This window comes from Diadema setosum, chromosome 17 (genome assembly GCF_964275005.1).
Source record: "Diadema setosum chromosome 17, eeDiaSeto1, whole genome shotgun sequence".
Taxonomy (NCBI): domain Eukaryota; kingdom Metazoa; phylum Echinodermata; class Echinoidea; order Diadematoida; family Diadematidae; genus Diadema; species Diadema setosum.
In genome coordinates this window covers 28262239-28288736 of record NC_092701.1, presented here as the reverse complement: position 1 = coordinate 28288736, position 26498 = coordinate 28262239, and the positions used below count along the sequence as shown (strand labels likewise).

Genomic DNA, 26498 nt, shown 5'->3' with positions numbered 1-26498 from the left:
GCACATCGATATGGCGTCTTTGACAGTATGTGGTGATCATCTAGCACGCCTCCGGAAAATTACATGTACTCTCAATATGCCATGCAAAACACAATGCCGCCACTTTTACGCAAAATGAGTTGTCTTTACTGGACGTCTCGGGACAGCAACTTTATATTTCACATTTTTGTTTTTCGTTCTTCGACACCGACTTGGCTACCTATTTCCATTCATGGGGAAACATACACTGTACTGTATGAACAAGAAGGGATGATACTAAGGTGTACTTAATAACCCTAACATTCACCTGACAAAAATTCGGTATCTATATTTACTTTATTGGATTTTGTTAGGTAGTACAATTCAAAAGATAGTACATTATTGTTAAGTACGAATATATAAAAAGGTAGAAGGTGATAGTAAAAGAAGGTAATAAATAGAATATTCCACTTTTCCCCATTACCAGTAGTATTGGAAACCATCGAATAAGTCAAACGTGAGTATAACTGATTATTTTGGTTACAAACATTACTGTAAGCACGTTCGAAACGTACATCAGTTACCCTAGTCTGGGAAAGGAACAATTGAATAATAGGTGGGGAGTATCTAACTACAGGCAATGAAGCTATCGTCATAATTCTCTCGGAATATCATCAGGAAGCGGAAGGAGAAGGGACTTTGAAAGGTCAGATAGACGGAGCTTGCCGGAGGTTCGTTTGTAGCCAAGTTTTTCCATGATATCGCCACACTCCCTCTCAACTTGAGTTGCCTCATGTGACGTCATCTCGCTCCTCCACTTGAAGACTACTTCCGAAGAGTTCCGATGCAGTCCGTACAGTTTATCTTTAGGCTTCGAGGCACTTTGGGTATTTTTTGACAGCCATTCCCGCACGCTGCTCGGCAAATCCATCCTCAGGAAACGGTATATGTCTTCGGTAGCACGAATCGGTTCGTTCGCAAACTCTTCGTAGCGAACCAGCTTGTAGCGGCCTCGTAGCCACTCGGGCTTGCTCTGGGCAACTTTGACGGTTGATCTCAGCCAGTTGCAGTAGGCGGGGATGGTGTTTAAAAACGGAAAGACATCAGCACTGTTAAGAATCCCTGTCTGTTCCAAACGTGACCGAGGCTGGTAGTACGGTCTGGTGTGAAGTGAGGTAGATCTAGGAAAATATGGGTTCTGCCGCAAGGGATAGGTTGGTGACCCGCGTCTCGGTGGGTAGCGCGGTCTGCGCGCGGTCAGTCGCCACTTCAAGGAGTTGCCTTCCTTGGCGTACACTTCGCGCCTGGAGTTGGCCGTTCCTCGAGGATCCCTCAGAAGATGAAGAATCCTCACGTCTACCGAATCATCTTTTATGATTGGGAGCAGCGTGTCAAAATCGGCTCGAATCGTTTTCACCCCTCGATACTTCACGAACTCAGAACAGCGGTCGTAAAGCATTTTTGGCGTAGCGTACCTACAGCGATTCGTCGCTGCACATACCGGCTGAATGAGGCGACTGTGCCATCCGCCGCCGGTTGGCCAATGGACAATACTGGAGATAAAATTTGACGGGAATTCACATCTGCTTATATTTTGCAAGAGCTTGGCGGATGCCGAATGGAACTGCGATCGTGGGATGGCGCCGTTCTTGCTCCATTCACATACCGCGTGAAGGGGCTCGTACAAAAACCCAATGTTTTCGTTTTGGTTGAAGATTTCCCCAATCAGACTAGACCCCGTGCGCATACGCCCAAGAAGTACTATAAATATCGGCTTTTCTGAAGTTAGCTGCATTCGTTCTTTTGGAGTCACCACACCACGATCCCCTGTCTCTCTCCTATCAAACGCTTCTGAATCGCGTAGCCCAACCGAGTCCATGATCTCGTTCAACGCGCTGGAACTTGCGTGAAATAACCAATTTTCACTGGAATGTGTTGAAAAATGTGAGTCATCGATCCCCTCGGTTACGTCTGTAGCTTCCTTGAGAAGAGACGAAAACGGGTCACGGGCCAAAGACGCTCGGTGCTTGGGTATGAGCCGAAGGCGCGTCGTCTTCGATGCCTGCAGTGCGCGTCGACTGTGACCCATTTTTGCCATGCTGGTAGTTAGAAGTCTTGCGAGGGACCCGGAAGCTGTTCTGTTTGACGCGGAGTCGTAATCACGTACTCTGGTTTCAACATCGCTAACGTACAGCGTACCATCGCCTACTGTTCGCAACATGTTCCCGTAGGCGAGCAGCGACACGACCACCGTGAGGAAGAGCGCTACGAGAGACTTCATCCACCTTGTCCGTATCCATCCTTTCTGCGCCATGGTAGAAACTGTTCAAGACGCTTTATTACACACTAACTTGATGTGTCCGCAGTAGCTCTGTACCACGACGATAGAAATTCAGCGGTGATTCATTGTCATCTGGAGGCTTTTCTTGAGAGGATGACGCGAGGGGTGGGGCCTTGCCAGATTCTAGCAACATGCATGCAAATCCGAACACAAAATCTCCGAAAAGAAATTGGATGAAATGTCGATGATTCGCCAAGCACCTCGAACTGTAATTAAAGTGTTGACTGCGAGTGAGGGACAGAACTGATGAAACACGATGCTTAAAATCTTGGAAGCGATGGAATATCAGTATGATCAAATCTCTCATTTGGCACATCCCTACCAGAAAGTGACGCTGTTAACATTATTTTCCCCGGGGGTAGCTTCCCTAAAGAATGCTTAAACAGGACCGAACAACATGCTTTCACTCGAAATGATGGGTAGAAATCGAACTGGCACAAAAGTGAGGGGTGAATGCAGCCGAAACAATAACTGGTATCATCACTTGCCGACTCGTCATAACATTTCATCCAATAATCAGCACTTCACAACGCGCACGGGAATGTTTTGACATGATAATTCCTCTGCCTGGAAATGACAAATTGTGAAATATCCGCTTAAAGTAACGACAGCAGACAGAGGAAATTGGCACCCAATGTTGTTGTGATCGCAGTTGAACGCAATGTCATTTTTCTCATTGAGGTTTCTGTCAACCGTCGTTGCTTCGGGGCCATTTATCACTGGCATCTGAAAGAAGGAATACTTCAGTTAATCTTCCGGCGGGGACACAGCTTGCTGATTTCCTTGTACTTGCATGCTCTACACCTGTCAAGACATTTTTTTCTTAATATTCAGTCACGGATTTCGAACATGTCTACAGTTCTTGTCATAGAACTATGCCTTCAATGAGCGCTATGGAACTTTGCTATTGCACACAGCAAATTAGAAGAATATGGATTGGTTGTTTTTCCGACAGAACGTGAAAGTCAACGTTTTGATGTCTGGAACATAACGGACATGTAACTTTGCCCGCGAGCTCAGAGCAATTGCAGAGTACTTTCTCCTCACTTATCCCCACTCGCGGATAAAAACGCGAAACGACGTAATAGACGTGTAGGCGCAACCGTTACTGCTTCTCGTAGATTCTCTCCTTTTCTAATTAATATCCCGGAAACGTAGACAAAATGCCATAAAATACGACGTCCTAGGGGCTCTCATGTCGCCTGCGTTGTTGTGAGTCTAATCGCTTTCCGTCGCTGTCCAAGAACTTTCATTTCGTTAATTCCACGGCGGCGGCGGAGGCGGCGGCGGGTGAATTAGGTCAGTACGAAGGAGCACTGCTTCGCGGTGAATGTCCAGAGTCGGAGAGGGAAACCTGCGCATGGAAATAAAAAAAAAACACAGCCAACAGACCGGTCGTTAATATCTATAAAAGGGGATGAGCAATGCCGAAACACGACTAGTCATGAATCATAAAAGATTGCAAGGAATCCACAATAACAGCGACACTGCACATTATAAAATCTTGTCTCGTATGCATGGATTATACGTATCCAGTCACAGAAAGTCATGTTTTCTTTTCGTCCGACATTCATGTGTGATAGTTTTGATTTTGTTACTTGCACAGCACATGCTATACTGTGTATGCCGCAATAGTCTCATTTCAACTTCCTCTTCTGAGAGGATTGCAGATTTTGTGTAGTTAAAGTTATAATATTATACATGAGATCGGAAGGATTTTGAAAGCCCAATTTGGACCGGTCATTTGATGGGCAAAAAGTGGTTCACTTGAGAAGCTCAACCAATATAATGGTATGTCCACCTCCTCATAAGGACTTGCCCGATTGACTGAGATGGGGCTCTCTCCCTCTCCATTTCCTGTTTTGCCTGTACATCTAGTACTGCGGGGGGGGGGGGGGGAAGAGAGAACGAACGACGCACATTCTACGCCTTTTTTTTTTTCGTCTGCCCTGATTGGATCCACCCAAAATTAAAATCAACCAAACAAAAAAATAAATAAATCTGTCAAGATTCAATTCCACCATGCACACATTGATCATCCCAGATGATCTGGATTTTTTTTTTCTTTCGGGGGATGGGAAGGGGTGTAGGACGTAATTATAGTGTAATTTCGAATGATGATGGTAGATTAATAGTAGGGATGGCTGGAGTGGAGTGTGTTCCCCGGATCGAACCTTAGGACGTTTTGTACCGACGGAGTGGACAAATCGATGAGGAGTGTTGTAAATTGAAGACATCCATCGTCGCAACTAATTTTGTATATAGTCTGATAAAAACATCACTTGTTCCGTGAAATCATGTGAAACTTTTAACATCCCGCACCGTCTAACATCTCTTACTATAATAGATATAATTTTCTTTCAATGAAACTCCCACCATTCCGGTAACGTGATCGCACACTACACTGCAGTGTATATGAAATTTAGAAATTTGATACAAATTAGCCCTTTCATCATTCGTGCCATGGTCTCTTCATGCACGCTGGGTTACTATTTTCCTGGACAGGGCAAATAATCAATGGTGCTAATCCCATACCACGATATAGGTGGTGCAACACAGTCATGATGGCTATATGTAAGTCAGCGAGGTCACAACAGACGCGTTACGTTCGGGGATACATTATTTTGATTTATGCACAACAGCAAGCCACACAGTGGCGTAACTACGGGGGGGGGGCATGGGGGCACGTGCCCCCCCCCCCCAATCCGCTGGTTAAAAAAAAAAAAGAAAAAGAAAAAGAAAAGAAAACAAACTACCAAAATGGTAATTCAAGGGTTAGTAAACTGATTTTGAAATCGACATGAAAGGATGATCGAGAAAAAAGATATTTTTTCTAAGATTTCTTTTAACCATAACTAAAGAGGTATTATAGTGAAACATTGTAAAAAAAAAGCCCGGAGACGACAAAAGATTGTGATTTAGCGTGATTCCTGGTTGGCATTTTGAGTATAAGCAGGATGTGCGCAGTGTACTCGGAACATCGGAATGGCAAAAAGAGTCGCTGCAATGTTACGCAATGTGATGTTTGATAGGTTGTGCGCATTTGCTATCAAAGCTTGATCATTGATTTTGCAGTGTTGCTTTACATACTAGTCTATATCAAAATGCCTTGCATTGCCAATAATAAGACTTGACCTTGGCTATTTCCTAACTTTTCCATCTATATGAAACACACACACTCACAAACGCAAACAAATTAGGGGATGCTCTATATAAAGTGCAGATTTTTGACATCCTTCTCCCGCTTGGTCACTTCGACGCCCCCTCGCTGGTCATACTCCCCCAATCATGAACATAAACCAACACCCTTGACTACCAGTGGCGGATCTAGGGGGCGCACCGGGCGTCTCTCTCCAAAGCGAAAAAAAAAAAAAAAAATACATGTAGCTACAAACGACAGTTTTTGGATGTAAAATGTCAAAATTTTCAAGCTCGCTCGCTTCGCTCGCTCGCATTTAATCGTTATGCCATTCTCCTGATGTTACTGCCAGCAATTGCCAGCAGTTGCGCCCGGTGCGCCCCTTCTCCTTAATTTCCAAAGCGAAAAAATATAACTACAAACGGCAGTTTGGGGACTGTAAAATATCAAAATCTTCAAGCTCGCTCGCTTCGCCCGCTCGCATTTAATCGTTATGCAATTCTGCTGATGTTGCTGTCAGTAATTGCCAGCAGTTGCGCCCGGTGCACCCCCTCCCCTTAATTTCCAAAGCGAAAAAATATAGCTACAAACGGCATTTTTGGGACTGTAAAATGTCAAAAATTTCAAGCTCACCCGCTTCGGTCGCTCGCATTCAACCGTTATATGCCATTCTCCTGATGTTACTGCCAGTAATTGCCATGCAATTGAGCCCGGTGCGCCCCCCCCCCCCCCGAATTTCCAAAGCGAAAAAATATAGATACAAACGGCAGTTTTGGGACTGTAGCGTAAAATGTCAAAATTTTCAAGCTCGCTCGCTTCGCTCGCTCGCATTTAATCATTATGCAATTCTCCTGATGTTGCTGTCAGTAATTGCCAGCAGTTGCGCCCGGTGCGCCCCCTCCCCGTAATTTCCAAAGCAAAAATATATACCTACAAACGGCAGTTTGGGGATTGTAAAATGTCAAAATTTTCAAGCTCGTTCGCTTCGCTCGCTCGCATTTAATCGTTATGCAATTCTCCTGATGTTGCTGTCAGTACTAGTAATTGCCAGCAGTTGCGCCCGTTGCGCCCCCTCCCAATAATTTCCAAAGCGAAAATATATACCTGCTAACGGCAGTTTGGGGATTGTAAAATGACAAAATTTTCAAGCTCGCTCGCTTCGCTCGCTCGCATTTAATCGTTATGCCATTCATGTTACTGCCAGGAACTGCCAGCAGTTGCGCCCGGTGCAACGCCCTTAATTTCCAAAGCAAATATATTATTACATATAGCTACAAACGGCAGTTTGGGGACTGTAAAATGTCAAAAATTTCAAGCTCGCTCGCATTTAATTATACCGTTATGCAATTCTGATGTTGCTGCCATGAGGTGCCCCCCAATGTCTTGACCCACGGTACGCCACTGAAGCCACAAGACGGATATGGATGACGGAAGCTATGGACTACATGGTATCAAACGTAAATTATAATATGTATATCACGGAGGAAGTGTGTGTCTGTCAGTCACACGCGATTTAGCATTGGAAAAGCATTTATTGTATATTCATTATACGGATGTTAAAAGATGAGAAAGTGATCGAACTGCACATATTTACAATTAATATGGGTATACAATGTAGCATTTACGCCCTGAGCAATATGCAAGTAATAATTCAACTGTGAAATCGACAGCATGTCAGTCATGAAAAAACGAGTTCAGATTCTGGACTGATTTATGATTATTTATATATAACAACAGGACAATGCACTTCGTGTGTGAAAGGGGGGATGTCATCCCGATAGTCTGCATCACGTGATTCTTGGGATTGCGCAATAACATCGCTTGCAGAGACTGTGTGAAGTGCGTGTTGCGCTATTTTATACGATCACAGTAGTCCAGGGTATACTGGATGAAGTCTTATATGGGGGGGGGGGGGTATCTCACCGAGCGACAAATGTTTGCGAAAGTAGCAGGTTTTTAGCGAATTTCAGGTTTCAGGTTCCGGCTTCGTAAACAATTTGCGATCTATTTCGTAAATGGGGTATCTCACTGAGCGGCAAATGCTTGCGAACGTAGCGAATTTGGGATTTCGATTGGGTTCGTGAAAGGTTGCAAAAGGTTCATTAAAGGTTGATTCGCCCAACAATTTTCCATGTAGCAATCAGTTTTTCTTGTCGCAAATAAACAGTTAAAATGAAACTCGCAAAAACTTTTTTTTATTGGCACAATCAGTTTTCCTTGTCGCAAAGAAATTCTGAACATGTTAAAAACTTCTTTACAAAAATGAAAATTGTTTGCGACTTTGCTCGCAACTGTTCACGAACTAATTTGTTGCTGTATATACGAACCCTGACAAAACTTTTTTCCCCCTAAAACTCGCTACGCTCGCAAACCTTCACCGCTCAGTGAGATCCCTTTTCCAGAATCTGAAATTAGAAACCGGAGTTCGAAACTCGTCAGATGGGAACAACATCCTTGGTTGAGATTTTTCACCCATATCATGCCGTCCCTCATTATCCATTATTAATGTAAATATCTACTGGATAATTCGCTGCACACTCGGTGGAGAGTCGTTAGGTATAATATTTTATTTATCACAAGGCCCCTCTGCAGGTTAGTAGGCCTACTGGAACGAGGGATGTGGTGCGTCTCCCTTGGACCATAGAGCTACGATGCTATAACCGAAAAGGATTTTTATACTGTTATAATATACTTAATGTAGCCAAACTATATACTGTTCTAAATAGTCTGCATGGGGGCTCAAGAAAGAGGCGAGTTAATCGCTAAATATGCCCCAATACCCTTTCTTTACCCTTTCCATTGCACGGGACATCCCATCCGTCTGTCCGTTCTACATCCAGAGCGTGACTGATTGAATAAGCAGAGCACCAGATGAGATAATCACCCTATGGCTGCTTGATGACGAGCAGTTAGTCAAACTATCTCATGAAGATGGCATATCGGTGACGTCAGACAATGAACACTATACTCCATCTCCGTCTTCCTTTAATCGTGCGTAAACTAAAGTCATCACAAACATCGTTACCTTATCTTGTTTTAAATCGATTTCACTCAGATAGTTTCTGTGTGCAAGACAGGCGTAGTTGCCTCTACATGATAGCGATTTAAGAAGCGAGTTCCTCTTCAAGTAATACAATACACTTTACAAAAACGAATTATGACAAAGCGCTGTAATAACATCTGAAAAAACCCCACAAAATTACTTTCGTTTTAAAAAAAAGAGATATATCGCGAATATTTACCTCCTACTTGTCAACTGGAACAAATTTTGCCCTCCCCTTTAACACCCGACAGAAAATCGTTGGTGTATACTTAGTAACCTACAGTCCTGCCCACATAATCATTACATACACCCGAGCGCACATACATTAATTCTACTCTATTGCATTACAGACGCCCATAATCATACACACAAATTCATGCGCTCCAGCGCACATACACCCACCCACACACACACACACACACACACAAAAGAACTTCAGAAGCGACAACTCACACCGGGCACCCACACGAATGTTCTAGACCCCGTTTACAGTGCGAGGCCGGGCTCGGCCGCGGCTCGGCCGCGGCCGAAACCGGCCTCAATTGCGCGGCCGAGCCTCGCAATTTTGTCCGTTTACACTGCTGGGCTCGGCCGCGCTTTCGATTCAAACCTTTCATTATTTGGTCGTAGTGGCGCTCTGCTTGTAAACTAACGCAATTTGGTATTGTCTGGTTTTCAGACCCTTTGCCAACTGAATTCCGTGGCGACGAAGTCGCCGTTCGGGCAAAGGCCTTTGCCGAAGGAAAAAATCCTTTGCAGGACAAAACCACCTTAAACTATACTAGTTTTCGACGTTGAGGGGGTTAATATCCTGAACAGCGAAAGATACAGGCAGAGGGTTTGGAAGCCAGACTAAAACTGGCCGCGCAATTGGCCGCGCATTTGGCCCAGTTTCCGTTTACACCAAGAAAAGGCCGGGCTCGGCCGCGGCTCGGCCGCGGCCGAGACCACCTCCAGAGCGAGGCCAAATGCGAGGCCAATTTTGGCCTCGCATTTGGCCTTTTGCGCGTTTACACTGAAGCGGGGCTGGACTCGGCCGCGGCCGAGCCGCGGCCGAGCCTCGCACTGTAAACGGGGTCTTATTCAGCAGGACAAGCGAGCGGGACTTAAGTGGATTTTGTTAACGGTCAATAACCCTGCCGACAAATGCACTTTAATCACATAAATACAACTTGAACACGGAGTGAATCTTCACCTTTATAGATCCGTTTAATGAACGAAGGATTTTGTCTAGTAGAGCCTAGGGTTTGAATATTGACACTACATGATTTTTTTTTTGTCAATGTTTCTATCAATAAGGTCTGTTCTCTGATGTGACAGTATATTCCACGAAAAACTGTTATGAAACTTTGATGACACAGTATGAAAAAGGGTGCTTTCAAGGGGCATACATGGCAGCACTTGAGAAGAAAATAAAGAGTCCATCAATTCAAGAGAGCAGAAATAAAATTTTGCATGGGCATTTGTAGAAATGTTACCTATACGTTCAATAATTTGCTTTGAATTATGATTTGCAACAAAATCGAAGGAGTCGTCTACGTTTTGATCGTGCATGTACTGCATATTCAAACAATTAAACTCATGCAAACTATAATGCAACTCATTGAAACAATCGCATGCACTGTGCCATCTATGTGCGTCATAACTCTTTAGTGCTTTGTGGTGGTTTTTTTTTTTGGGGGGGGAGGAGGGGTGGTTGTGTTTAGTTTTGATATCTATTTTTGTTCTTTTGCGTGGGAGCGTTGTCGCAGAGAATAAAATGATAAAGGGAAGCACCGTGTGAAATCAATCATGAATATTCCCCGTCATTCCCCCCCCCCCCCCCCCCCCGGGATGGATGGTGCACATAAATCTGATTAGAACGGATCTCAAGCGGCTCCATCTAATCCAATGCTGACTAGGAAATCAATAGCATTCCAACAATATGGGCCGCGATAAACATACTGCAAATATTCAATGGACGGGCTCACGCCGACTACATAATCTACGATAATAAACACCCCAGTGCATTTTAGTCCACCTCCGCTGTAATAGTGAACTCCTCGGCCAGCGAACCGTCATCAACAATCTATAAAGCGGGGTTCCCACTATCACGATTGGCGCCACGATTCAAATCGTGGTCTTAATCGTGAAGCAATCGTGGTGATCTTATCAGATTGTATTAGATTGTATCAGATCTTGAGGTCAATCGTGGCAATCGCGTTAATCGTAGAAAATTTTTGGACGGTTCAAAAATTTTCTACGATTAACACGATTAATTTTTGATCATGATCACCGCATCAGATTGTCTTGGATCGTATAAAAACGCAGCAAATCTTATCTAATCGTTCTTCTTAATCGTGTTGATCGGGATCGACTTTTCACTTTCCTTCTGCTTATTTTGCACATTTGCCCTTATTTTACTCGCAAATCGTATATATTTTGTATTCCGCGAGGTTGAATAAGGGAGGGGGGGGGGGGCACAATGAAATATAAAATAACACCACTGAAACATCCATCAGAAGCAGAATGTTTCACATACCCCACAAGGTAACTTTTGTGACTTTTGAAAATTGACCATTGTTGTGGATGTTAGGTCACTCGTGCATGACTATAGAGATCACTGTCATTATTTTTCACATAGAAGTTAGTCAATAAGTGTAGCAATACCCCTGCGAAATAATGTTACTTAAGACTTTTTCTTGTTGATAAAAAATGACATTACACGTGTATTTTAGGGGTTACCTTTCTGTTGTGTGTGTATGTCGGTTTTGTTAAACACTGTTAAATAAAGCAATAAATCAAGCCAAACCAACCAAACTTTCAGTACCCCATGAGATAACGACATTTTGAAATAAAAATGCATAATAATTATGATACATACTATGCGAATATTAAATCAAACACACAAGTAATGCTATCAGTTCGCCCAACTTTGTTATATTGAGCATATAAGACATGTTAGCATTCAAAAAGATCCCATCCTCTGTTTTAGCTTCAATTTCATCATATTTTCTTCATGTATTTCAAAGGAAGGTGAAAACATTTGTCTTGATTTTTTTTTTCTGGGGAAGATGGGGCAATGATCTGATCTTGTGTATTCGTTTTTGGTTTTTTTTGTTTGTTTGTTTTTTTTTTTTTTTGGGGGGGGGAGTGTGAGCACGTCTATTCAATAATCTTTCTTTTCTTTAGGTTAAATTAGAGGAGAGACTATCTGAGGTTGTGGCTGGCATAGGTGATACTTTCTATCTAATGATAACGTAATCGTCATTTGCAATACCGCGAAGGTCACATTCTCATCATCCTCAACCTGTCAACTCTTGCCATCATCAGTGGTTGTGGATAGTAGGCCTAATCACTCTGCAGAATTTGAGGAAAGAATGAAATCCATCGTCGGCCGGACTATAATATTCCCATTCGGGTGCAATCGCACCTTAAAGAGGATGGCTAGGAACTGATCAGTGGGAATCAGTGGGCATGTTGGGGGATGATTGTTCCAATCCTTGTTGGACTCATTTAAGAGTACATTATATATCTATTGTTGTGTGAAAATTACTTGCTTCAGAATGGTCTCATATTCAAGTAATGTGCAGTTTAATGTTTGTAGGTTAGCATGCCTGTACAGTGACGGGGCGATCGTTAACGTTAAACTGCACATTACTTGAATATGAGACCATTCTGAAACAAATAATTTTCACGCAACAATAGATATATAATGTACTCTTAAATGAGTCCAACAAGGATTGGAACAATTATCCCCCTGCATGCCCACTGATTCCCACTGATCAGATACTAGCCATCCCCTTTAAACGGGTGTCGCTTTTGATCCCGATAGTGAAAGATGTCGTATCTTATCTCAACAGCCCGCATTGGTTCACGGTATTCGTAATGGAACGTATCGCAACGTAGCTGCACGCCCCAAAGCGGTTATCCCGATCGTAATGATAGTGGTAGATCGGAACCAATCATGTTCTCAATCGGGACAATCCTATCGGATCGTATTTGAACGGGAGACCAGATCGTGACAGATCGTATTGCTTGAAATAGACCAATCGTGACCATTGTATCGCATCCAAGCGAAGCAACACGTAAATTGACTCGCACAACCTCGTATCCAAACGTGAAATTTCAGACGAGTTCAGAATCTTCCACGATCAGTTACGAATGTCCAATCGTGACGTTCGTAATAGATCGTACGTTAGTGGGAACCCCGCTTTATAGAAAGAAGTATAGTGTGGAGTCAAGAATGCAACTTCACTGTACCTACCCGTTCTTCGTTTTGTGTAAAGCTCAAAATAATTTACTGTTTATAATTTATCGTACCATATCCCATAAACCATATAGGGCTTGGGTTTGTTTTTATTATCATTATCGTTATTATTATTATTACTATTATTATCATTATTATTATTATTATTATTATTATTATTATTATTATTATTATCATTATTATTATTATTATTATTATTTCAATTATCATTGTTATCATTATTACTCATTGGATAGTGTTTCACAAGGTAACACAGAAAAACAGAAGTAAACTTACATATCAGCCCTGCGAAATTGTTCGTTTGGAGTTTTTCCATAATTGTACAGGTACAATATAGTTATTATGTACCGGCTGCAGAATTTTCAAGCTTGCTCACTAATTTTGTAACATTTCGTAAATTTCCAGCGCATATTCATTTTGGAGACTCTGACGTGCGTTCTTGTTCTTTTTCTTACTTTTTCTTTCTCGCTTGGGCATTGCTTGCTTGGGTTTTTTTTTTTTAAATTGCTTTCTGAATTTTGTGCAGCTCTGAAGAATTCAACCTGTATCATCTAATACCTCTCAAATCTTAGATATGCGTTGAAATTCAGATGTACAAATTTACAGATGACCTTGATATTGCAACAAATCTAAGGCCAACGTGTGACGGCATTACTGGGAATCACGCATTTTCTTTTCAAGCTGTAGACGTACATCTTGCCACAGTAAACTCAAGCTGCAGCACATGACCTTATTTTGTCTTTCTTCTTCTCCTTTCGAACACGAACATTCCCATTCTTTCTGTTGGGCGTTATTTTTGCACAATCTGTATTGGATGACTGTAAAATCACTGGTCACACAGCGTTGTCCTACATCACTGTTATTTAAGTTCATAATTATCAGGCGCACACGCTCTGTTAAAGCCCTAATCAAAGGTGTGTTTGTAATCGAAAACAAGGAGCCATATTATACACACACTTCTGTCAACATACACGCACCAACAACCTCGTAAATACACACACACACACACACACACACACACACACACACACAGTCAATCTCATCAAATAAAAAAACGACACACACCATCAGTTTCATCGCCCACACATGCACGCACACTCACAAATCAACCTTATCACACACAGCATGTATACACACATGTAAACAACACCAACCTTATCACACAGAGTACACACATGCACAAATATCATCTCCTCGTTAGTTAAACGCACATAACTCAGTGTAAGCTTTTTCATCGAAACTACCGGCAGAACTTTCACTTTTCACTTTTTGCATGCCTCCATTAGCTTATCAGTGAAAACAAACGCTGGCAAGAAGTCCATAAATTTCCAAGACTGCATTCCTTGCTCGTCTTGTGACCGCTAAAAATATCTATCTCAATTCTGTTCACATCTTCCAATGATAATCAGATAATATATGATGATAATTACATAACATTCCTCTACAATTTCGTCTGCTATATATGTCAATGTCCTCTCATCCGTCCGATGCTATTAGAAGAAGATTAATTCTTGGGCAAAACGATTAGAAGGCGGTATCTGTGAAACTAAAAAAAAAAAAAAAAAATTGACCAACTCAGATATTTCTATACTCTACAATTCTCTACAAGTTTGCACACCAGGGTAAAAAAGGACACTGTGACTAAAACGCTCGTTGTCATGGATGCTTACACGATTGGAGAATCGAACTCCGAAATACCGTTCTGGTTGAAGAGTACTGCAAAGTACTCTACACTACACACAATGGATCGCTTTTATCATTTATTACAATACAGTGTAAATGGATGTTTCTTTTCCTATACTACAGCCTGCACAGCCTAGTAACAAAGCACTTAATTTACCCGTTTCCTCCCATTAACTTCCCTTCACTTAGCTGTGGATAGGCAGGGCAATTCTCCCTCAAGCTTCGTGATTGTCAAGGGCAACTTTTGCAAGCAACAGCATGCGTTAAACCTAAATACATTACAGAGCCAATCACACCATAATTGTTTGGTTTGCAATGCTTAAAGGGTGTGTACAGTTCTGGTTGAGGTGAGGATCTAGCTTTTCACGTTTTGCGAGATATTCAGAAACCACTCTATGAAATGTCAAAGAGCATGCAATTCTAAGGGGTATCAAAAGTTTATTTGATGAAAATCGGTTTGAAATGGCCGAGATATCCAAAAACAAGGTGAAACAAAGAGATCCTAATAAAAGGCATGGCCTGTCGCCTTTTATTATTACACCCACTGTATCACCTTTTTTTTTTTTGATATCTCAGCCATTTGAAAACCATTTTTCATCAAATAAACGTTGAATCCTTCTTAAAATTACATATTCTTTTATATTTCATAAGAGATTTCTCATTATCTCACTCAGGAATGTTCAAAACATGAATCCCTGCCTCAACCAGTACTGCACAGTTCCTTTAAGGTCATTGCTTCAGATAGCTATGTTTTTTCATGAGTCACATCCAAAGATTGAAACATTGTCGGCACGACTAGTGAGAAATCAAGACAAGAAGTCCATGGCATAAAGAGTCAGCCAGCATTCATGCTGTCAATATACCTCGTTCATGATTGAATCGAGTGGTCCCTTTAATAGACCAGTCCACACTTAGGCATTGTTCGAATGACCCAAAGTCTTAGGCCATCAAGAGAAAATCGTTGTTAAGTAGGACATCATCTACTAAATTACGTACAATCCCACTAGCTTTCTATGCTGTCATGCTTCTTTTAAAAAGGTTTACTAGAAAATGTTCTTTCATACAACGTAATGAAGCCATTCAGCCGCTGTCCAAGACAAGGCTTATTACAACTCTGTGTGCCATTTTGTTGTTTTTCCTCAGTGACCCTGGTAACATGCTCATACAAAGAATGTAACTCCGAGCTGAATTAGCAGACATTTGCTCAAAGGGTACTTTCTCTATACAAGCGAGCTTTTAATAGATCTGCGGATGCGAACGCCAAGACGACGCAACATTCCGGGTTGGACAATGAAAACAGCTGTCTCGCGCATGCGCAGAGCACAATTTTTGCCTAATTGGCTTCGTCTTAGCGTTCGCTTGTATCTATCGAGGTTGTCTCGCACTAAGTTTCGGAGCCTATCTATACCCAGGGTCAACGTCCGAGTAGCTGACATCGTCGGAAGATATGAACGTCGTCACCGGAAATGGGAGTCTCCTTCGGTATGTGAAGTTGACTGATTAGCTGCGAGAGTGAAGACAGGTGGCGGCCATGATAAATTGTTATCTCATACATTTAGGCCGGACTTCTTGCGCCTAGTAATTTACTAGTTCATTCACTGATTATGGATTACTTTTTTATAGTATACAGCAAGACGCTGGACCTGTAAACGTGAGATTTGTGTTGCCTGAATCGAAACCTATTCCTGCTTGGGAAATATTTCTCAAAGGAAAAATAATTTATTCAAGGGAAACTATACCGTTTTCATGATTCTCACTATTGTAATCGCCGTGACGTTTAAATATCTTTCCATTTTGAGGAAACAAGTCGGGTCACCTTTCAGCAAACGAACGTTTGGGAAAGTAAGTAAAGATCACACTTTAATTTCCATCGCTATATATACAAGTATTTATTTGATTTTACCATTGCAAAGTGTGCATTGCTTTCTTGTTATGTTATTATTCGTACATGGATATTTTGTATTACACTCTTATGACTTGTATTTCTTTGAAATTTTTTCACAGCATGTATTGACAAATGCATGTTTTGAATTATATATTACCTTTTCTTTGATGAAATAAAGTATAATTAAATTTGAATTTATATGGCCTAGTATTGACATAATACTCAAGAGTACCAGAGTAAGATTTCAGGCGTCGCCGCTTACTAGAGTTGACCTCGACACATTTTGCATACACTTTACACAATCTGAAATGCTTATCATTTAGTATTCGACTCATATCCCATTGTGACATTGTCCAATACAGTCAAGATAACCTATTTTCAAATAGGTGCAATAATTTCAGTTCTATATCAGTTTTAATATCGAACTATTTATTCCATTATATAACTATGGAATAAAATGTCAAATAGTCGTGACAAGTAAGAGCTATTAAAATCCTGTTTAGTACAAAATGGCGTACTCAGTCTCTTACTTTATAGCTATATTATGCTTATGATTCGCCTTATACATATGAATCTTGCACTTGTGGGTTTTGTTGTTGTTATTGTGGTTGTCAGTTGTTGGGTTTTTTGTTTGTTTGTTTGTTTGTTGTTGCTGTTGTTTTTTTTTTATAATTATTGATGCTACATTGTTAGCGATGCCCTGTACACGATAAGCTGTCTTTTTCTGTACCACGTCTCCTTCAATGTACATTGTACGTTAATTCATTCATTCATTCATTCATTCATTCATTTCATTTCATTTCATTTTCAACAAAGCATATTAGTATACACAAATTGTCATTGTATATAAACTTTCATTGTAATGATTTCCTAGTGAAGAAAATAATTGTTACTTTGAACTGAATGTACCATGTTATAAAAAAAAGAGAGGTGTCTCAAGTAATACGAACTCTTCTTGACAGTACACAATAAAGAGCAGTGATATAATATGATATGATTGTGTTCCCGACTTAATGCTATGGACAGAACTAATCCTGACCTCGAAAAACCGCTGAGTACCTAGTACCAGCTTTGATGATAATATATCTAATTGTCACTAGAGAAGAAGAAAATGCTGGCGGGTATAAGATATCGTGATGCTTTTTAGTCTCAAAGAACAGGGCAAAAGTTTCCCTACTTGAATTCGACGAGTGGCCTATGAGAGAAGTTAGCGGATTGCAAAATTGCTAATTCTTTTCGAAATTAAAGGACAATGTAAATGTCAAATCACTCTACTCCCAATATCGCTAGAATCGTCGCCAAATGGAAAACAATTATTAATGTCTTCATAATATTGCTCACATTGGATATCATGATGCCTATTTCATTTAAGCATTCGTTCGCTGCGCCAACCGCGAACGAAGAAAAATAAACAGGGTGAACACGTATAATGGAAAAATTGTTGAAGACTTTATCACAAAGCAGTTTGACTTCACGAGGAATGTTCCTAAAAAAAACAACAACAATGAAAATGAGGGAAAGGAATAGTGGAATTATAGCAAATTCGAAATGAATATAGCAAAATACGCGATACTATGATCGAAACATACACACAAACACACACGTTGTATATTATGCATATAAACAAATGTTTGAACATACTAATATGTTGAATAGGACGTCCAATATGTCTTCGCAAGTACACCTGGCTACCATCACTACTATTGGTAATATATCAACTGCGAGTTTACCATTATAACAGAGATTCGTCTTAACAGGTGGAAGCTTATCCGACAAAGAAACAGCTATGATGCACGCAGACTGCATGACTCAAATCATAGTAACATATACTTGACAGAAACAGGTAAATGAACAACTCATCTTGTTAGCAAATGGACCCGATGTCGCCAGTCACTTCGCTTGCGTTACTCCTTCGATTGGTTGAAATAAAGAATGAAAAGCAGTTTTTATTGAACGGAAATGAATGGAAGTTTTTTTTTTTATCTATAAATTCCTTTATTCATTTATTCAGTCAGTCAGTCAGGCAGTCACTTTTTCATTTACTTTTTTTTTGTTTCATTTTATTTCATATCATTCATATGTATTTTTTTTTCTCGAGGTATCAGACACTAGATGATTTCTTTTTCCTATACAGTCTGAAATCTGAAAGATTGTGAAAAAGAATTTTTGACGCCTGTTGGAATCCAAATTAGCAAACGACTTATTTTTTTTTTTTCACGCGACAGAATAATATACGAAGGACATGAATCATGGCATTCAGGATTTGCCGAGCCATATAAATACATAAAGCAATACAAGCATTTCCATTAATCTGTTCCTTATGACTAAACTTGCATTCATTAGTTGTTGCTATGTCGGGAAAGTCTCGCGCAGGCTATATATATATATATATGTATGTATATATATATAGATGTATAACATTTTGAATGTGCTATCAAATATTACGAGTGTTACGGGATGGGCTCTCTCTCCCTCATATTACACGTAGCTAGGTAACAGCTTTTGTGGGGTCTTACGTAAGACTGAAGGACCGAAGTGAGCTGCATATTATTATCGTTCAAGATTCCGATGCGTCGATGCATTGTATTAATTATCTCATTCCCACCTCCCTGCATAAAGGCAGGAGTGACGATTATGCACATAAACGGAACAAACAACGAGCGGCTGATGGGGGGAGGGGATAAAATCAGCAACACTAGAGCTTCCAGGGATCGCTGGTTTGGTGGACAGTGTGATTTCATATGCACGGAACTTAAGAGACGAAAAAAAAAAAAAAGAGGAAAAACCTAAACACACAATACACACGCTCACACAGATCATGCACATAAATACCTCCATGTACGTAATCATTTCTCTCTCTTTCTGTGTATGGTGTGCATGTATGTAGGCCTACTCTCTCTCTCTCTCTCTCTCTCTCTCTCTCTCTACATCTGTGTTATTTTTGGTTCATATTTGGACTTGACATAAATGATAAGTTCTTCTGCAAATATTGCAAATTTAGACGACCTTAGCCGCGGGTCATAGACTGGCGACTTGAAATGCCACGTCCGATTGGCACAGATTAGCGTATGTACGAGTAGTTGCGGGGAATAGAGTGTTAATGAGTTTCTAGTCATGCACAATAAAAACACTTCGTGACCCTTTTTTTTTTTTCAATTTCTTCTCTTGTATCCTGGTTTGTCTTGTGAAATACCCCCACACTTTTTTTTTTTTTTTTTTTTTTTTGTACTACAGATGAGACTCCATCCCAAGTTTGCTGAATAAACCGCCGCGAAATTAAACGGAAATGAATGCGGAGACGCGAGCTCGGGTGCCGTGTCGCCTCCCGCAAAGAAATGTGGTTATCATCTGAATTATTCGCTCAGCTCCTTAAAGGGGAAACCTTTTTCAGAGGCTGTCATCGTTGTCGTGAAGAAGAAATATATTTCTAAACGAGATAAAGAATGCTTCGCCAGTCGTGCACAGGGATGTATGTTTTATGAATATGATATATATACTTTTTTATTCAATCTCATCTGGACCTGTGGACCCAGACGTAAGGTTCGAGTTATATCTTTACTGAATAGTTTACATCTCCTTTGGTGGTAAATAGCGTCAGTTTCAGGTTAAAAACAAAACAAAACAAAACAAAAATACACTGACGTAGTATACACGTTAAAATATACATGGGATGAAAAAGAAAAGTTGTTAATTTCTTTAACGCTGACATACGTCTACGAGTTTTTCTCATTGCTAAGTACGGGATTTGACCCCGGTTCACCGGATTATCAACGCAAGCCTAATTGTAACACTGAATTCCATACTGGTAGTGACACAAAACTTGAATATAATTTTATGTATTATATATTGATGGGTACCTGCATGAAATCTATTCTGTAGTGTACATTGTCAGTTGTCGTGATTCGCATTGTAATATATTTGAATAGATTCATATATGATCATGGCTACTGTATTTCCTCGCCATCTGTGTAGTTGTAACTTTAAATGCATCTAACATCTGAACAGCACCACTAAAAGCATGCATCGAATAAAGTAAGCGACCCAGTTTCTTAATGGCATGAGACCCGCTATTTGCATATTCGCCGACATTTTCATCACATTCCAACCGCAGATGCCGTCTCGTTTGGCGACGGAGAGGTTCTATGATGCATGCCTCGATCTTCCCTTCCCGCTTTAAATGCTTTACAGACAACGCCTTGTCTACCAATTATTGTCTACCCAGCCTCTTCGTCATCCAGCCCAATGCATTTCTCGCAGAGTCCTTCGCTACCACTGACAGCTGAACTGCACAACACGTCAACGTCAGTTTAATATAGTGGTAATGAGGGAGTTAAGCTGGCCGAGTACGTTTTTACAACCACAGTCATTACGTCCATCCAGCTGGGCCATCAAGGAGTCTTCCATTCGATCGTTCAATGGATCGAGCGCCACCGGGAGGAACGATGCGTAATCAAAATTAAGGAAACGAGAGTCTCGCAGCCCTTTTAATTAACATGCAAATGACTCTCCTGTTCCAGCGCTGATTCTTTGACAAATTAAAGTATGAGGTAGATTGAACACCACACGACCGCAAAGACTGAAAATGTAAGGGAATTAGATATTATGATACGATTATGATAGAGCACGATTATTGTTCACGTACTCTGCACTAAACATTGCACGTTTATATAACATGCGATTAACATAAACAGACATTCGATATGTCCATCAATGAGGTTTCATATTACCTCCTTGGTCAGATCATAGCAGAAGTAAGTCGAGGAACTGACTACGAAGGCTACTAGTAATCCTTGTGAGCGGTCTATACCAGCACTTCCCAAAGACTTCATGTGACGAGCGGTCTCGAAAATGCGACGAGTTGAAACAAGTGCGCTTCCTATTTACGCGAGTCAATCCGACCCTGGAGAGCCTATAAAAGCTACCATGCACTTCACTTTCATCGTGTGTCAGTGCGCTGTCTCGTGATGAGAAAATGCACTCTGAGAGTATAAATGTCGCTTCATGTCTAAATTCACTTGACTAAAATTAGTAAATTCAAACGGAATGGAAGTAGTGTTTCATGATTAAATTCAGATGCTATAGTCTGTCTCAGTAACGTTGACAAGACCAGACTCGTATTCACAAAGAAAGGTCCCTAGTTCGACTCCCCTGCCTGCCGTGGTTGGACCCTTGGATAGGGCACTTGGTCTGAATAGCCCGTTGCTTGGTAACAAGCATTCTTTGTTTCCGAGCGGTCACGTCAAAATAATTCATAAAAACAAACGACGATCACTATAGACACACAAAAAGAACAGAACAATTATCAAAAAGGTATTGGAATTTCACGGTTCTCCGCTTTTTCATGAAACGGTGATTATTGTCGAGACTATTTCATTTCATGCAAACTATTAATGATAAATGATAATGATGTTATTTTCTTTTAAAGTCCCCCATTTATCGCAACAACCTGTCAATATATACTTTTCAAGATGATATCCGTATGATATTATTATATCCATAATATTCAATTATTGATACGGTTGTGACAATTTAGAGATGACGGACTAACAGAGGAAAGCGTTGAGATATTGACCGGAAAGGTAATTTTCATGGGGGTTTCTAGTAAATTCTGTATTTTGATAGATGTGTTGTGAGGCGATGACATCAGCTTGTTAAATCTATGTCGTTTTGGAATGCGACCGACCTGTGAAACTTCGAAAGTCGATCAGGTTTTTAATCTATATATGCCTATGTCAAATTTCATTGACACTCTTTCTGTTCTGTTTTATCTTTTCACTTTATATTGGAGTCTACTCGCAAATCGAATGGATGTGGCTTTGGGAGAGGACACAGCGCCGTATACATGACAATGACAGCCATGCTTTCAGTGACCTCACAAATCACATTCGATTTTTATGATTTCCCTTCTGTAACAGCTGGGCGACATATTTACGTCTTCTCTTTCTCCCTATAATTTATGTTGTTGTTATTATTGTTGCAGTTAATGTTGCTGTTGTTGTTGCTGTTGTTGCTACTGTTGCTGTTGTTGTAAAGCTTCCCGCATTAACTGAAGTTCCATCTTCCATCTTCGTCTATTCTGGTGCAGAGTTCTCCATAGTTTGAATCCGCGCGCTAACCGAGCAGCCATTGGAAAGCTGGTATTTCGAGGCGTGGAATATCGATTCCTGTTGAGAGCCTCAAATAGAGACGACATGATTGACCTCGGGAAGTCACGAAAAATCACTGTTATCCATATTTACCAAATATTACCCACCCTGAACTAGGTGTTTTATTGATCCTCGTTATTAAAGGAAATACATGAGCAATTTTCCTTTGCTTCCCAAGGTTTAGCAATTGCAAGATGTACGTGCGACTGTACCCATCATTTTTTTTTTTAAATGATTAAAGTGTAATGCCATATATGCTCATGTTGGCGTTGGCAAACCAGCAGAAATGTAGACTCGACAGGTTAAGTGTTCGGATGAGACTAACAAGCACAGGGATATAGCTTGCCTCTACAAGCACTTATGACAACACTTTTGCCATGTCTGCAGTAAGTATGCGTTTGATGGATCGAAACAAACAACATCGGAAACGAAAAGGGAAATTTGAGATTCTGAAGTTTGGTCTGTTCCTCCCCCCCCCCCCCCCTCGAATGTAAGTGATATCAGTTGCAACCAATAATAATAATGATAACAAATCATTTATTAAGCGCAGTTCTAAACTATGTCTCTATATTCTACTGCGCTTCAAGAGCTCTTAAATTCCTATGTTGCACAATGCTGTATGGGAAGTAAAAAAAGAAATAGGCCCATGCTAAAACAAACAAAAAAAAGTTTTCACTTTTGATTTAAAACTGTCTAAAGTCTGACATTTCCGAATGTCTAATGGTAATCTATTCCACAATCTAGGGGCTGCACAAGAAAATGATCGGTCTCCTAAGGTAACTTTTGTTTTGATTTGGGGTATCTGCAATATCAATCTATCATATGTACTGCGGAGATTATGACCATGAGTCTGAGATTTAAAGTTCAATAATTCACTGATATAACTAGGGGCCTGACCATTCAGAACTTTATAAACCAGCATCAATATCTTGAAATCAATTCTTTGGCGAATGGGCAGCCAGTGCAATTCCCTTAAAAGTGGTGTAACATGAGAAAATCTTGGGAGATTACAAATCAATCTTGCACATGTGTTTTGAACCCGCTGCAACTTAACTATCTGTGAATCCGGTAATCCATACAACAGACTGTTACAATAGTCTAATTTGCTTGTAACACATGCGTGGACAATAGTCTTCATGCTTTCCTGATTGAAATATTTACGGATGCGTCTCAAATTATATATCATATAGTATGCTGATTTACATACACTAGTAACCTGAGATTCCATATTCAAATGGGTATCTAAAAACACCCCCAGTTTCTCACATTATTGGATGGTTTTATAACAGTATCAGCGAGTGATATGCCATTTGATTGGAATTTAGAGACTTGCCGTGGAGTGCCAATGACTAAAAATTCCGTTTTCAATAATGGATGCACTAAATTTGATACGCATTAGACCAGCTTACGGACGTATTCAAATTTATGGATATTTTCCCGTCTAAGTATCCAGTTATGAACTATTCCATCCACATGTACCAGGTGTTACAAAAAACATTTCCCACTTGTGATCCTTAACAGTTCAAAATCTATATAACAGAAACACGGACACTGATATGAGCAATAGCTGAATAGTGAACCCTCTGTACAAAAATGAACTTTACACAAGAACCAATGATGTGTACGTGAGAGTGTGCTTTCAATAACCCTGAACACTAGACATGAACAGAACGAATACCACTTTTTGAGAGCTCTGCTGACTAAGCTTCTGGACTCTTGCTCCAAGGCACATGAATACTTTATCAATAATTCACAATGGATTGCCCTGGGTACTGCTGGTCTGAATTCACGGTAAAGGATAAAATGCATGCACATGAAGAAAATAAGCAGATGTTTTCATGTGCTTGCATACACTGCATTCAGGATGAATAAAGACTCGCAGTGATAAGTGGAATTTCTCGTGAATATGCAATAGAGCATGTCAATCCTGGCCATTGTTCAGGACCATTGCCAGGTTGTTAACCACACACTTATCACACCGATTGGCCCCTGTGCAAATAAAATTTTGTACAGATGGTTGAAAACAGATCAAAATCTTTCTTCCTTTTTTGTGCCAGTACGTTCATGGTTCTTTTACTTCCTTGTAGGGTGAATTATGAACGCGAACTGTTGCGCTCATGTACAGTTTAATGTGTAACGCATATTGATCTCAGCGGTCATATTATTGAGGTATGAATGCTTTCATTCGATTGCATAAGTGAATTACTAATCCCACATTATCCATTAATGTATGTTGTTTGCCTTGTGAGTAGACCGTGTCTTTACAAGTTTGCTTGTATTTTTATACTGCAGTCCATCTTGAAAGGGAACGATTCCCCAAGACGTATCCGAGGAAAATTTAGAACCTGACTAACCGATACTTTAGGATGGTTTGTCAGGCTTTGTTCACATCCGCGAGACATTCTAATAGTCTGCCTGCATTCTTTGAACTCTTAGCGCGTTGCACTGGTATCAGAGTAAGAGCATACATAGGCAGAACTGATAAACTGGGTTACATTCTCGACAATCGTCGAAGAGCGAGTTAACATTGTTGCTACAAATGTTTAGATACTTTCCCTCCTTCCCAATAAATTGTTTCCCTGACTACAATAATGTGGGTGCTATACGAAAGACACAAAAACTATACTGCGTTGGATACTGTCACTATTAGGTGTGACTTGATAAATGAATGAATGAAAAGTGTAAACAGGGGCTCGTTTCATGATACACTGTTGAGTACACAAACGAAGTAACTGGTAAAGCAAGCAAACATTGATGTTAAATACTGGAAAAACAAAACTTAGTGACTCACTGCGAAATTCCTTGCTGCCTCTGAGGGCAACGGGGAAAACAAATGCACGATTTTCTGAATGGGTACGTCATTGAAAACTGCAAATTCTCAAATGAAACAGAAGCGCTTCGTAATATTATATTCTTTGTATGAAACAAAAAAAAAAGTAAATATAAGAATCCACTTACGAACCCTGCAGCTAGCTGATCTGCTCGGTAACTCGAATCTTTCGTTTACGTTCAAATGACAGCAACGACAGGTTTTAGCGTCATTATCAAATTACTTTGGAAAGATAGCAAAGGCATCAGCTACTCCGTGCATCGCTGAGCACACACATTGGCACTGTACTCTCCTGATGTCGCCACTCCTGTGGACACTGGCGTGCGGGGCAGGCGCACTTAAATCCTCTACTGCGTACGTACGCGTGTTGACAAGGCAGTGATGAATTTATTGTATACCGGTAGACAGAACGCATGGCAAGAGCTAATCGTGGCGTATGTCGAGGCATTCGCCTTATCATTTCGAGCTTTCACAAGCGCCCGTTTATAGCTGGCTTGACTCTTGCGACGCCGCTTAATTGAATTGCGTTGACTAGCGCGGGAATAAAGATTGCTTCTCGGCTTTTCAATCTGCTCCTTGCAAAGATTTCCATGTAAGTGGAAGAGAGCAGGAAAGAAATGAAATACAATAGGGAGAAGGGAAAAATAATCAGCAGTCGCCGCTTCATTTTTCATATTTGTTGTTGTTTTGTGTGCATGTGTATTATGTTAGCATGCCACTCAATATCGCCACAAACGCAGGTTTGCACACTTGAAGGGGGGGGGGGGGGTGTCGAAATTTCATACGAAGCATTGGCTGGCCTTCTGCATCAGTGCGGCCATACCTGATCTGCTCTCGACAAGTTTGCGAACGGTGGCGCTGTCGGGGAAAGGTGACACCGAAGTGCTAGGTTCGCCTGACTTGATTTGTTTGACGTGGGGGTAAACTCGCGAGCCCCTCTCGTCGCCTGTTGGTACACAGACCAAGCCTCGGCCGCTCGAAGTTTTCTTCAGCCGAATTGATTGCAAGACGTAATGAGAGAATTACGGGGTCGCTTTCCTCAAACATACTTTCTTCTTATCCCCTCCCCACCCCCTCCATCCTGCTTCCTCTTGCGAGAAAGAGAAGGAGAAAACCCCATGCAGGAAAAAAATTCTTCGCTAAAATAGCGCTCTCTTTCTACAACGACAAGTTCAACTTCAATGCGGAAATTGAATGTGAAGCATGTCACCGCTGGTAGGGAAT

At 40.8% G+C, this 26498-nt stretch overlaps 1 protein-coding gene across 3 annotated transcripts; it reads right to left on the bottom strand.

The window, feature by feature from the left end:
* Positions 1-405: 405 nt before the first annotated feature.
* On the bottom strand, positions 406-25560 carry LOC140240691 (carbohydrate sulfotransferase 1-like). 3 transcript variants are annotated; one of them, XM_072320445.1, is made up of 2 exons: positions 25403-25560; positions 406-3653 (listed from the first exon to the last, which is right to left on the bottom strand). In XM_072320445.1, exon 2 carries the CDS (start codon positions 2270-2272, stop codon positions 611-613), a length of 1662 nt encoding a protein of 553 aa, XP_072176546.1. In that variant the 5' UTR covers positions 2273-3653; positions 25403-25560; the 3' UTR covers positions 406-610. The 3 variants fall into 3 exon arrangements, with proteins under 3 accessions (XP_072176546.1, XP_072176547.1, XP_072176548.1); XM_072320446.1 differs by having other exon boundaries at positions 25407-25560; XM_072320447.1 differs by lacking the exon at positions 25403-25560 and adding an exon at positions 21026-21125.
* Positions 25561-26498: the final 938 nt, after the last annotated feature.

Bases quoted from the DNA above. Each gene is read 5' to 3' on its own strand.
- LOC140240691 (XM_072320445.1), bottom strand. From the start codon at position 2,272: ATGGCGCAGAAAGGATGGATACGGACAAGGTGGATGAAGTCTCTCGTA.